Genomic DNA, 12,419 nt, shown 5'->3' with positions numbered 1-12,419 from the left:
GAGGAGAAACGGTGTGATCAGCAGTGTCTGTATCATAGAAATTTCAAAAGGAATAAGGACTGCTTAAAAGCCACTGAATTTAGCCATGAAGAGATGATTGGTCAAACTCAGGGAGTTTCAGTTAAATGGTAGGATCAGAAGGCAGATTGCAAGAGGGTGAGAAGTGAGGAGGAGAGGGAGAAGCAGCTTTTTTCTCGATTGACTGTAAAAGGGAGAAGACATGTAGGAATAGGGGAAGGTGAGGACAGGATCAAGTGAAAGGTATTTTTCTCCCCTTAAGGGTGGAAGACATTTGTAGTAAGCAGAAGAGGAATTGGTTTGTCAAATGTTGCCATGCTAATGTTATGGACAGTATGGACAAATGGTGACTAGATGGCATCACAGCTAAGTAGTTGACAACTGGAAGAATGGCTGGACCCAAAGAATAGTCAGTAATTATTCCTGGAAGGAGGTGTGTAGTGAATTGTCCCAGGGATATTTCTTGGTCTCTGTGCTACCTAGGGAAGGAAAACAGCTAGAGAATAGGTAGAAAACACGTTTACTGATTTTACATCTAACCCCAAGGGTTTAAGATAGAACCAATGGATATATTGGATGACAGATTTGGAATTCCAAATCATAGGCTAGAATGGTGGGCTCAGATGTAGTAAGGTGAAATTTAATAGACATAGTAGAATTTTGCGTCTGTACTCTCAAAACCCTTTTATGAGTCCAAGATGGACAAGCGGAGGCTGGAATTTTCTGACCAAATATTGGGACATTTAATGGACTGAAGCTCGACATGGATCAACAGTGTGGTGTGTCAAATAACAAAGTTTAAGGAAAACCTTAGGGTATATGAAAGAGACACAGTATTCAATTGTCTTAAGGGGGTTAAAGGGCTGTCACAGGGAAATGGGCCTGGACTTGTTCTGCTTTGACCCAGAAGGTAGAACGAGCAATACAGTGTCACGTTACAAAGAAGCAAATATCCACTAGAAGTGAAGAAAAATTTCGTATCATGTGGTGGGATGGTCTACTTCAGGAAGGAGAAGGTTTGCCTTCCCTGAGGAATGTCAAATAAATGGTCGATCACCACTTCTTGGGGATGTGGTGGAGGGTATTCCTGGTCAGGTAAGGGTTGGACCAGGCCATGCCTGAGGTGTCACATTTCTGTTCGTCCTTCATCCTGATGTGTTGATTTTCTCCTAGAAGTCAGAAGACTATGGAGAAGAGCCTGGTGACAATCCAAGGCAACCCATGGGAAAGTGTGTTGTTGTCTGTGTCTCTTTAGAGCAGAGGAGAGCAAGTCAAGATCCTTTGTTATGTTTGTCACGGTAGAGAGCTGACAGGTTCCCAGGAGAATTCTCTTGTCCCTTTGTTCAGCGATCACATCCTCCACATACGAAAAGACAGCAAGCTGAGCCACCAGGTCTTCTTTTCTCAATGTAGCCTCTCAAGTGTTCTTTGCCTTCTATTCCCAACTCCTTTGATATTTACATTCATTTTCTGTCCTTTGTTTCCCAGTTTGTCATGAACACCATCCATTTCAATTCATGAAAACTAAATGCCTTGTTTCACAGATATCCGTTGAGTCGCAGGCAATTGTGATTTCAGAAATGTCTTCACAAGGGGAGTTGGTGCTCAGAACCAGAACAGTGAAATTGGCATGACTTTCTCTCAAATCTGTGCCTCTGTAACTCACTTGAGCCTTGTTAGAAAGGACTCCTAGTATTAGAATCAGCTACCTCAATATGGAATGACTTTCCTCTCACTGTAACTCTTTGGGCAGAGGGTGATTATCCTTTCTTTTCCCGGGGTTCTTTGGGAAGTCCTGTTTCGATGCCATCTAGGAGGCTTCCAAGGCTGAAATTCTATGTGGAAAAGTAGGATATCTCCCTCCTACTGGATCTTTCGGATAAGAGACATTGAATCAGACTCTGGGATTCTCATGTCCTCTCTCCAAGATTCCATGGTGAAAAGGTTGCCCTCACAGGACAATCCGGGTTATGGACATAATGTTCCATATGAAGCTCAGATGGAAAAATGTTCCTGGAGCAGGAATTACGTGTTGAGAATCTTCCTTGAGAGCTTCATTCTATTTCTGCCAGAGACATTACCAGCAGTGAAAATAACCTTAGCCCCTGAAAGCCGTTCTGTGGTTACTTAAACACCAGTCAAATGAGTTTGATGACAGTCATGTATTTACTTTGTCATTTCCTGCATAGAGAACCCAGAGATGGTGCCCAGTGTGGAATCATTCCTTCATCTCCTACTATATGCCAAGGAATGTACTATGTCCTCGGAATGCAAAGAATGACATAAAAATACTCAGTCCCTGCCCTTAAGGTGTTAGCCAACTTAACTTTCTCCCACTTTATGTCCTCATTTTAATAAGACTCTTCTTTTGCAGCTTCTGGGGTAGCCACTATAGCAACCTTCCCATATTCCGTGGGATCAACAGGACCTGAAGCCTACACAGGTAGAATTGTTAGGACTTTAGCGTTCTGGAAAGGGCTCAGTAGGCTTTTCAAAGTTCTGGAAAGAAGGAGAAAAGGAAGGGAACGTAGAGTTTCCAAACAAACCCTACTAACTCTATGATGCAGAGGCTGGGCAAGACAGGAGTGGGGATTTGGCATGACTTCTGAAGTCCCTTGTAAGCAATTCCAGAGAAGATTTAAATATCTGGTAATTTGCCAGAGAGATCCCTGCAGGCACGTGGCACAAATTGTTGCATCTCATGCCAAAGATGAGGAAAAAGAAAGGCCCCTCGAACAGCCCCCCACCTTGTCTGACCAGAGTTAGCATTTGCCCAGAACCTGGTACCTCTTGTGATAATTCAGCTTCATGTTGAACTTCATTCTCTTCGAGATTGTGGGTCCCCACATAGTCATCTGGACATAGCTTGGGAGCTCTTTGAAAGCAGGGCCTTCTTTTGCTTCTGTTGGTATGTCTAGCACTTATTACAATGCATTGTATATGGCAAATGATGAATAAGTGCTTTCCTGATCAATCTTGACCAAATCAAGCAGAACCCTTTCCCCATCCAACGAACTTCTCTTGGTTCTCTAGTTTCTCAGTTGTGGTTCTATCAACGGTTTTCTTTCACCTTGATTTAGTTTGAGCTCCTTTGTCAACCACTTTTGCTCCAGGAACATCTTCCAGTCCATTACCATTCCTTAGCACCAGCCTTACCACTTACCAAAGTGCTAGCATCTCGGGATCCTTTGGTGGACTGTCTTTACGGCTTTTGTCATTAGATTAGGACTTGAAGAAAAGCTGAATAAAGCGGAACTGGGAGAGTGAGAAATCGTACCTACCCAGAGATATCAGTGCAGCCAGGTTAATGGGTTTCCCTTGCAGAAAGGAATAGAATAGGAACTGGGTGACCTTGGGCATGCTAGTAGAGTGGATAATGCTCACACACAGATGTTCCTCTCTGACTCATATTTCAGTTAGTGGCACGTCCAGCATGGAATCTCTTGTTGCAAACTTTACCGTTACGAACTTCATCTGCTCAGAAGATATGGGGCAGCCCAGTTCTGACACATTCAACTCTGCTGAGAATGTCATGCAACACATGGTTAGTCTTCCCCATATCCGACCCCATCCGCCAACTACACAGCTGATTTCCCCATTCCTTGACTGGGATCCATCTTCTCTTACCCCAAGTTTACTTGACTCTTTCCTTGCTTTGCCAGATTGGCCTCTTGTTTAGGGAAACTACCATTGGGCCCTATTTCCCTGAATGCAAGGTGACTTCTTTGAGGTAAGAATTGTAACACTTTCCGCACACCCTTGAGGATAAACCTCTAATGGACTGCTATATGTAAAAGATAGTCAACTCGATTATACACTTACCTTTAGTCTCATTTTCTCTATGTTCAAATTCCCAAACAACTTTATCCCAGTGCCTCTAATCCCAGAAAGTGCAGGAAATAAAAGTGCGTTCATTCATAAGTACTGATTTGTAAGAAACAGTCTAATGTCAAGAATGTCTTCTCCAGTTGCGGTCCTACGGCTTCTCACCACTGCTACCCAGACAGGTAATGCTAGCTCACCGACCATTCCAAGGCCACTGTCAGCCTTTCTCAGGTCACTTCTGGCATATATTTAAGCCCCTCTCTACCCAGAATCCCAACACATTTCTCAGCACCAATTTCACAGATGTTCATATCACCTCCCATTGTTGTTTTTATCTAGAGCTATGATGAATGGATTTGCAACCAGAGTGGATTTCCTGTGTACCCATCGCGTTGTCCCTGTCAAGCCTGTCATGGACAGTGAAGTGTACTGGGAGATGAGCAGGGAAACACATGGCATTACCATTCTGTGCCTCTTCACCCTGGCCAAGGACAGTCATTACCTTGATGGTGAGCTACCTAACTGAGCCATCATCTTGGCCACTCTCCCGACCAGTCTTCTGATATAACCTCAGTATTATTTTCTCTTCATTTTAAGCCTTATTCTTTTATCCCTTATTCCACCCCTGCCCAGAATCCTTTATTCCAATGTCCCATTTTTTCATCCAGGTCCAAAAGATAGAACCTACGTATAACTGAGTTGCTAGACTGCCCACTACTTGGTGCCATCTCTGGTGTTATCTGTGGTAGCTGGAGATAATTGTTGTTCTGTCCATTTTTTGGTCTTTGAAAATGCAAACTTTGAAGTAATTCTTTGGTTGGAGACTAGAGGTCAGCAAGGAGAAGGATGGATGAGGTGAAGTAAGGAAGGATAAGTATCTAAGAGTAGGATGGAATCAGGAGGACAAAAGGTTTCCACCTACGACAATGATGGCTCTGTACCAATCAAGTGAAATTTAATAAGAATTGACATGTACTGAAGTGGAAGAAAGTGGATTTGAAGGAAGAGGGCCTGGGTTCTACTCCTAACTTTCTAATTCCTCTCAGTTTGACAGCTGACTAACAAATTACCCTAGATGAGCCTCAGCTGTGTCTTCTGTAAATTATAATGTTGGCCCAGATGTGGTCTTGGCCAGGTCTCAATATGTGATTCTGATTCAAACGGCTCTTTAGTGCTTTTGAAATCCAATCCACTTCTATATTAATGAAACAGAAGTATATAGTTTTGGGGAGACAGAACTCTATAACAAGTCATTGGAAAGTGACCTTGGAGATTATCTTGAGAGTAAGCTTAATAAGAGCCATCAAAGTGACAGGGCATGCATGCCAAAAACCCCAACAGAAACACACTGGTGTGCTAATATGTCTCTTGGTCTTCCTTGAGGGTGGAAATTCCCTCCCGGGAGGCAAAGTGCTAGCTGTCCAAAACCTATCATTTTAAGGACTTTCCTGAGCCTGAGACGTTAAGTGATTTGACAGGATCAGAGCATTCATTCAGTTTTAAGGGATGGGTTCTGATTTCAGAACTTCTGAATTCTGAATAGCCATTTCAAACCAGTTTGCCATATGATTTCTTGTCACAATTCTGTCTGCATTTAGCTGACTACAAGGAATCGTAGTTGAATCTACAACAACAGAAGTGTAGTAGCTTGAAAGGAGGGAGGTGACAGTTCTATCTTCCTCTGCCTTTACAAGTTGAAGCTAGTTCATTTTGAGGAGCCCCAGGATGGCGAGGCATCATGAAAGTATGGGGTAAAGGCAGAGAGGCAGTGCAGTAGCTAGTGTCCTGATCCTAGAGCCAGGGAAAACCGAGTTCCAGTCTTGCCTGACAAGCTCACTGGCTGTGTGACATAGGGACGTCACTTAAGGGAACAGCTTTCATGCTCCATTTGCTCGTCTGAAAAATGGGGATAATCATAGTAATACCAATCTCAAAATTCGACAGTGAGGAGAAATGGGACCACATTTCTAAAGTACTGTGAAAACCTTAAATCATCTTGCAGAGATATACTACTGATGATGATGGCGACAGCTAGAAAGAACTGTTCATGTTTAGCCAGGAGACATCATGATCACATTCTTTGATTTTTCAGGAGCCTATCATGAGCAAGAGGTTTTCATTCTGCTGAATCCCATAAGGCAGAATTAGGAGCAATGAATGATTGCTGAGGCCAGAGAAGAAAATGGGGGGTCCGGTACAAGTCGACATTTGCTCCCACAGGAAATCACATAAAGATACAACCCTGTTTTGTCTCTCACCCTTCCTGGCTGGGTCTCAGACAAAAGCGTGAGTTAGGCAGTGCAAGGGAGGATTCTCTCTTTCTCCAGGATGCAAATCCCTTGGTTCCTCAGGGGTGATAAACTAAGGCCTTACTTCAGCTGAGTCTCTAAGTAACTCTCTTGCTTGACTGTCCATCCTTTGTTTTCCAGGTTACAAGGAAGAAAGCATGGTCCAATCTACTGAGGTTTTGTGGAGTCCTCTCATGCTACCTCCCTGGGCTACAGGGAAGAAGACCTCCTCAATTCACCCCAGGGCTGTGGCCTTGGAAGGAGAAGGCCACAGTGCGATGAGCAATTGGGTCCCCATCTGTGCCAGGCCCTTGACTGAATGTGCTCTTCATCAGATGCCCTTCGTGAGGGTCAACTGGAACTGCAGCTTCTCCTCCAACCTGGGTTCGAACTCCATTGGACAAGGTTTTCTGGACGGGACCAGGAAGACCACAGGCCACTGCCCCAGGGGCCTATTCAAGCTGGATAACCTCCACATGACAAGTAGGGAAAATAGAATCGAGTCAGGGTGGGGAAACTGCAGTGGGAAGAGGAGATGGGAAGGGGCCTTGAGGCAGAAGGAAAGCTTAGGAGGCTTGGAATCCAGCAATTGGGGGTGAAATTAAGACTGATGATTCTGAAACACTGCAGAGCAAGGAAGTTCCCTACAACAGAACGCATAACAGGTTAACAACAGGAAGGTTCTTAGGACCTACAATGTCAGGACTTGGAAAGCCTTTAGAATTGAGATTGTCAGAGTTTTGGGTGCAGCACACAGAAGCCAAGATGTCGGTGCTGGGAGGGCCCTTAGAAGCCAGGATGTCGGACATTGGAGAGCAGTATTAACATACAGAATGGAGAAGGTTTGATCTGGGAAGGGCCTCAGAGCTTCCAACCCTATAAATTTGAGATTGAGCAAAGTCAGATCCAGGGAACAGACTTGAATTTGCCCAAAGTCACTGAAAGTTAGTGTCAGAGGTGAGAAAAAACAATTCCAATGCCAGACCATCCCTACACTCCCCCAAACCCAAGCAAGGAGCTGACAGGGGTCTCTTTTCAGGGCAGAAACTTATGACCTTTGCAAATGCCTTCTGAGAGCCCCAGTCATGAGGGCCTCCCTGAGGACAAAGGGAGTCCTCCAAAGAGCCACAAGACACACAAACCTTGTTGCCATTTACCCCTTCAGGCTGCTCCTCCCATCTTTTCCTCTGTGGATCTTCAAACCTCTTTCACTTAGAAAACATTTATTAGCATCTCAAATGAGATATTATTTCTGAAGTAATTATTATGTAACATGTACTTAAGTGAATGCTTGTTCCTTTTTAAAAAAAAAAAAATTAATGAATATTTTGTTGGATGGTAAGTTCCCAATTGTCTCCCTTCTTCCCCACCACCGCGTAGAGAAAGCCACAGACAGATGGATAGAAATATACAAACTATGCCATGCATTCTTCGTTCATTCTTTCCTCTAGCCCCTCCTCCTCCCTCCACACTCTGCTCTTCCTTTCACTCCCATCCCTTCCACTCCCTTCCTCTCTTCTGCAGAGGTTCATGCATGGCATTTCATAGACACGGAGAACTCCTTTTAGGGAACTCATGTTTCCAGTGCACACCCATACATACTTTTATCTTAATATCTTCGAGAGTGACATTGAGAGGCAAAGTGATTTGCCCAGGGTCAAGGAGACAACATGTGCCCGAAGCCACTGGACTTGTAGTTATATCTTCCTGTCTCCGAATTCAGCTATCTACCCTCTTCTCCACATTTCCTCTCAAGGGCATAATGGAGGAGATAAGATTCGAGACTGGACCTGTGATTTCCTGTGTGAACGCAGCACTTGGAGGAAAAGCTTCCTTCAACAGAACAGATTTTAAATTCACTTGAGACTTAGGAGAGTTGGAGAGTTGGCTGTGGATAAGACAGACTTGCATTAGCAATGCAATAGATCTGAGTGTGACAGACAACTCTGTGAGAACCTAGTGGATTGACTTTTCGTGGCTCTTGGACTTGAAGAGAAAGTGATATTGGAGCTGGGCTTCCACATCTTGTGTGCCTGTTACATGTGGGGGCTAATCCTGTTGGGAACGCTCCACACACTGTGCTGTCCTCACATCCCTGTGATGGCCCCTTAGCATCATCTCTGTTTCTCCCCAGACATGCCCTACTGGACCATCAGCTTTTTCGGCCTGGCACTACTCCTGGTGCTCCTGGTTAACCTTATGTGATACTTCACAGTAAGAGAAACTGGGGAACCCCTAAGAGCCTGTTAGTACTGTGTGCATGTGTGTGTGTGTGTGTGTGTGAAAGTGAGAGAGAGAGAGAGAGAGAGTAAGGGAGGGAGGGAGGGAGAGAGGGAGGGAGGGAGGGAGGGAGGGAGGGAGAGAGGGAGAGAGACTTTGTGGTTGCACAGTGGAAAGACGATTGTGGTATCTGGAGCCAAAAGACCTGTGTTCAAATCCTCATCAAGTATGTCACCATCATCAAGCGCCCCCCCCCCCCCATGGGTAAGACTCAATCTTACAACCCAAAATCACTTGGTCACTTCTCTTCTTTTCCGAATTGTTGGATTGTTTTTGAATTCTTTTAATTGGCATATTTTTCATTATGAGGGAAGGTGAACACAGGAAAAGACTTTCAGGTTTTAGAACTTCTAAAAAGTTTTTAATTCGATGGTGAGGAAAGAGAAATATGAACAAGGGTGAGTACTGTGGCTCAGTTTGGACGATCTTATTGAGAGCCAAGAGGCAGTCCCTATTATTCCAGTTTTGTTGTTGTTGTTTTTTTTTTTACCAAGGAGAATTCTCTTTGTAGTAAAATCGCTGTTTAAGAAGGTGATACCTGAGTTAAAAACAGGCACCTAACTGAGATGAGTTCCAGGGCACCAAGCACAGTGGATACTGAGAGAAATGAGGCAGATGCCATTGGAGAAGCCAGAATCAGCCATTTGGGGAAAATGGTGTGGCATGGAAGAGGATCAAAGGAGGGCGAATGTCCTCATCTTCAAAAAAGGGAAGAGAAAAAAATCTGCACATGGAGAATAAGGAGCTTGATTTCTGTTACTGAAAAGTTAAACATTAGGTTATGAAAGGTTTGGGTAGCAAAGTGATAGAAAAACAGGTCGTAGGCCTGGTGCTAGCGTTCCCAATGTCACCCCCCCAGCTCATTTCATCTCCCATGTTCTCCATGTGTTTAGATTGCTCAGTATGGCAAATGCTGCGGTTATCATTTAACAAGATTTTTGCAAATGATATGACCGAGTTTCCCGTGCAGTCTTTTCCAAAATAAGAGTGATGTGGGCTAGCAAGTAAAAGGATCTGGTGGATGTAGAATGAGAGGAAGGATCAGTCCCAAACCGTAGTCGGTCCTTCACCTTTCAGTATCAGCATGAAAATTGGTTTCTGGCAGAGCACCATAAGGATCTGGATGTGACCTGGATCTAAAGTTTTTCTAAGTGACGTCAGTGAAGGCTAAGACTGAATGCTTTTCAAAAAGAGCTAACCATTTTAGTAGTCAGGATTACAAAAGATCTAAAAGGCAACAAGTATTAGGTCGATTCTCGTAGGAAGAAACTGGTGTCTCTTTGATTGTGTATTACACAAGCTTCAATAAATATAACTATGTCGGTCACATTAATTTAGAAATAGTGAAGAAGAGGATTGCACAGGAAACCGAGAATCTCTTACATAGAGTTTTGGTCATTTCAAAGTAGATACTTAATTTATACGAACCCCATAGAATTATTTGTCTATGTCCCCTTTCTGAACTTGGTTCTGTTCTTGCTGGATATTTTAAAATGTGATTTTTAAACTCTTTCTTCCATCAGGCTATTATGGGTACCCATCCGTCTCAAGTAATCATCTCCTTCCCTCTTTTCCTCCCCAAGAAATGAAATCTGCCACCCTTCTAAGAGACAAATAAAATTGGGGGTTGGGATGCAAACATGTGTCATCTCTAAAGATAGTTTGCTTCTGCTCTTGTACTCTCTACCAACAGGATGTTGGCCTGGTTCACTAATCGTCTTCTGGAGAAGTGAAGACCTCAGAATACTTTTCCTTTACATCATTTTTGTCATTGAATATGAGTGTGCTTTACTCCATCTGCTCATTTGTTTCCCTAAATTTTTCTTAATGACTTTTATAATTCCATACTATTCATTTACGTTCACATACCACAATTTTTCAGCCATCTTCTCATTGCTGGACATGCTGTCGGCCTTCAGTTCTTTGCCTTAGCAAAAAGTGCTGCCATATTTTTGCATATTTCAACCTGTGGAGTATGAAATAATTGACTGAGAATGAAATAATCAAGGATCAAAAATCAGCTTCACTACTAACCTCTAGGGGAAGGTATGATGACAGAGTGATGTAGTTGAAAGAATCTGGGCTTTTAGGGCTCTCCAGCTCCAGTTGAGTCAGTAGTGTAATATGGCATCCAAGAGAGTTAGAGCGGTCTTTGCTGCAGTAAGAAAATAATGTGGCCAGGCCTAGGAGGGCAATAGCGCACATGCCAGGGCTAAGGTGAAGCTCATTGGTAAGTTGGAATGTTCAGTGACAATGACCAAGTTTCTTCAGGCCTGGCCACCTGATCTGGAGGAGGACAAGGGCCGGATGAGCCCGGTAAAAAGGATATTTGCAGGAATTATGTCTGTTTTCAAGTCTTTGAAAGGCAGTCACAAGAAAAGGATCTAAACTCCATGTAGCAGAATCCCAAACAAAGGAATTAGCAAAGTCATCACACTTCAAGCTGGAAGAGATGGAGAGTTCTCCATCCCAGCAGAGATTTGGGCAGAAGCTAGCTGACAGGCCCTGAGGGAATGCAGAGTTAGGCCTATTGCTTGCTGTTCAAGGGTGTGTTGGCCTGTGTGTATGCTGAGGTCTTCAGAACTCAGAGCTTCTTGGTGGTTTCCCAGAGATGATTTGTGATTGGTGTATTGTTTGTCGGCTGTCTGTTGACAGATCACCTTTGATCCCTTAGGGGGTGAGTGTTTCCTTTGAATATTTGTATCATTTAAAAATGTTATATTCCATTAGATTGCACTTCCTGAGAGTATTTTGTCTCTGCAGTTTTTCTTTGAGTTCCGGTTATTTGTGACGTGTAAGGGTGTAGGGGTGTGAAGTGTGAGGTTTTTATGTTCTACCATATCATCTTCTCAACACATGAAAAATCTTGATGTATCATCTCAATTTCATCTCACTTTCTTTCAAAATGGTTAACCTTTTGACCTTGCAGAAACTTATGTTGATATATCCTCTTAAGGTTGGGAAGCCAAGTTTCTTTTTATCCACATTCCGTTGTTCATGAGAGGTTTTGGTTTGCCTTGAAGGCAATATTTTAATGTACATGTATAATTTGTAGAAACTTACGATACCTCTTTCTGCTCCTCCTGGATTGCATTCTTTTGATACAGTATTTATTCCTTTGACCTCTTTCTTCTCTTAAAGCCAAGTAATGGCTAGGATTCCGCAACAAATGAAAGAACACAGGATCACAACGTAGGAATCGATGGCTTCGTGGACGCCTAGATGGAAAGTCACTTAAAGGACACTCAGTTACCTGCCTTTGTGTTCCCTCTAGGGGTCACAAACACTCCAGCATTAACCCAAAGGAAGAGAACCAGCCTGTCCACACCTATTCAGTATTGGAAGAATGACTCTGGGCCTTTATAAACTTTATTATCCTGAAAAGAAGAAAACATTTGTACTGGATATTTTAATTTATTTTAAAATACATACGTCCTGTAGTTGGATGAGTATAACTAGTAAAAATAAAACCATGTAATTGTTACAAAATAACCTCATGTCTTTTTCAATTTACTTCGATTGTCCTTTTTTGTTCTTCTGTCTCCTTGCCATATTTATGTCTGCTCTTAGAGAATTTTGTATATAGATTATTTAGAGAAGCAGAGCAGTGTAGGTCTGGCTTTTCGAAAAATGATTTTTTTTTTTTGTCTGTATATTTGCAACACAAATGTGACTCTGTGAAATGTTTTGAGCCTTTTTCCAACAGCATTCTGGCTTAGCTTTTTTACAAAGTGGACAGTGCTTCTCCTTCTTTAGGAGCAACCACCCTCACCCAGGCTCAAGCACCAAAAGTTCCCAAGTGAAGCATGGGGGACCTGTCACCAGAGGGTCCATAAAGTCCTGAGGTCCCCTCCGAATCAGAGAAAAAAGAAGCCAATTGGCAGGATGAGGGTGATGCATAGGAGGGAGGAAGAGAAAGGAAAGGGAGAGCTGGGCAAAGCATGGCGAGGGGTCGTATAGGGCGCTATAGCTTGGCTAGTTTCCAGTTTGGGTTACTGGATTCTTCTG

General features: G+C 43.3%; 1 protein-coding gene across 5 annotated transcripts; it reads left to right on the top strand.

Moving 5' to 3' along the window:
• Positions 1 to 1,071: 1,071 nt before the first annotated feature.
• Positions 1,072 to 11,903, top strand: LOC140521103 (mucin-16-like). 5 transcript variants are annotated; one of them, XM_072635839.1, is made up of 7 exons: positions 1,078 to 2,461; positions 3,435 to 3,562; positions 3,681 to 3,748; positions 4,183 to 4,352; positions 6,273 to 6,614; positions 8,266 to 8,345; positions 11,553 to 11,903. In XM_072635839.1, exons 2-6 carry the CDS (start codon positions 3,452 to 3,454, stop codon positions 8,334 to 8,336), a joined length of 762 nt encoding a protein of 253 aa, XP_072491940.1. In that variant the 5' UTR covers positions 1,078 to 2,461; positions 3,435 to 3,451; the 3' UTR covers positions 8,337 to 8,345; positions 11,553 to 11,903. The 5 variants fall into 5 exon arrangements, with proteins under 5 accessions (XP_072491906.1, XP_072491925.1, XP_072491932.1 ...); XM_072635815.1 differs by having other exon boundaries at positions 1,077 to 3,562; XM_072635824.1 differs by lacking the exons at positions 8,266 to 8,345; positions 11,553 to 11,903 and having other exon boundaries at positions 1,073 to 2,461; positions 6,273 to 7,473.
• The last annotated feature ends 516 nt before the right edge of the window (positions 11,904 to 12,419 follow it).

The sequence above is a fragment of the Notamacropus eugenii genome, chromosome 1 (genome assembly GCF_028372415.1).
Source record: "Notamacropus eugenii isolate mMacEug1 chromosome 1, mMacEug1.pri_v2, whole genome shotgun sequence".
Lineage (NCBI taxonomy): Eukaryota > Metazoa > Chordata > Mammalia > Diprotodontia > Macropodidae > Notamacropus > Notamacropus eugenii.
The sequence above is the reverse complement of the archived record's forward strand: the minus strand, read 5'-3'. Positions and strand labels throughout refer to the sequence as shown.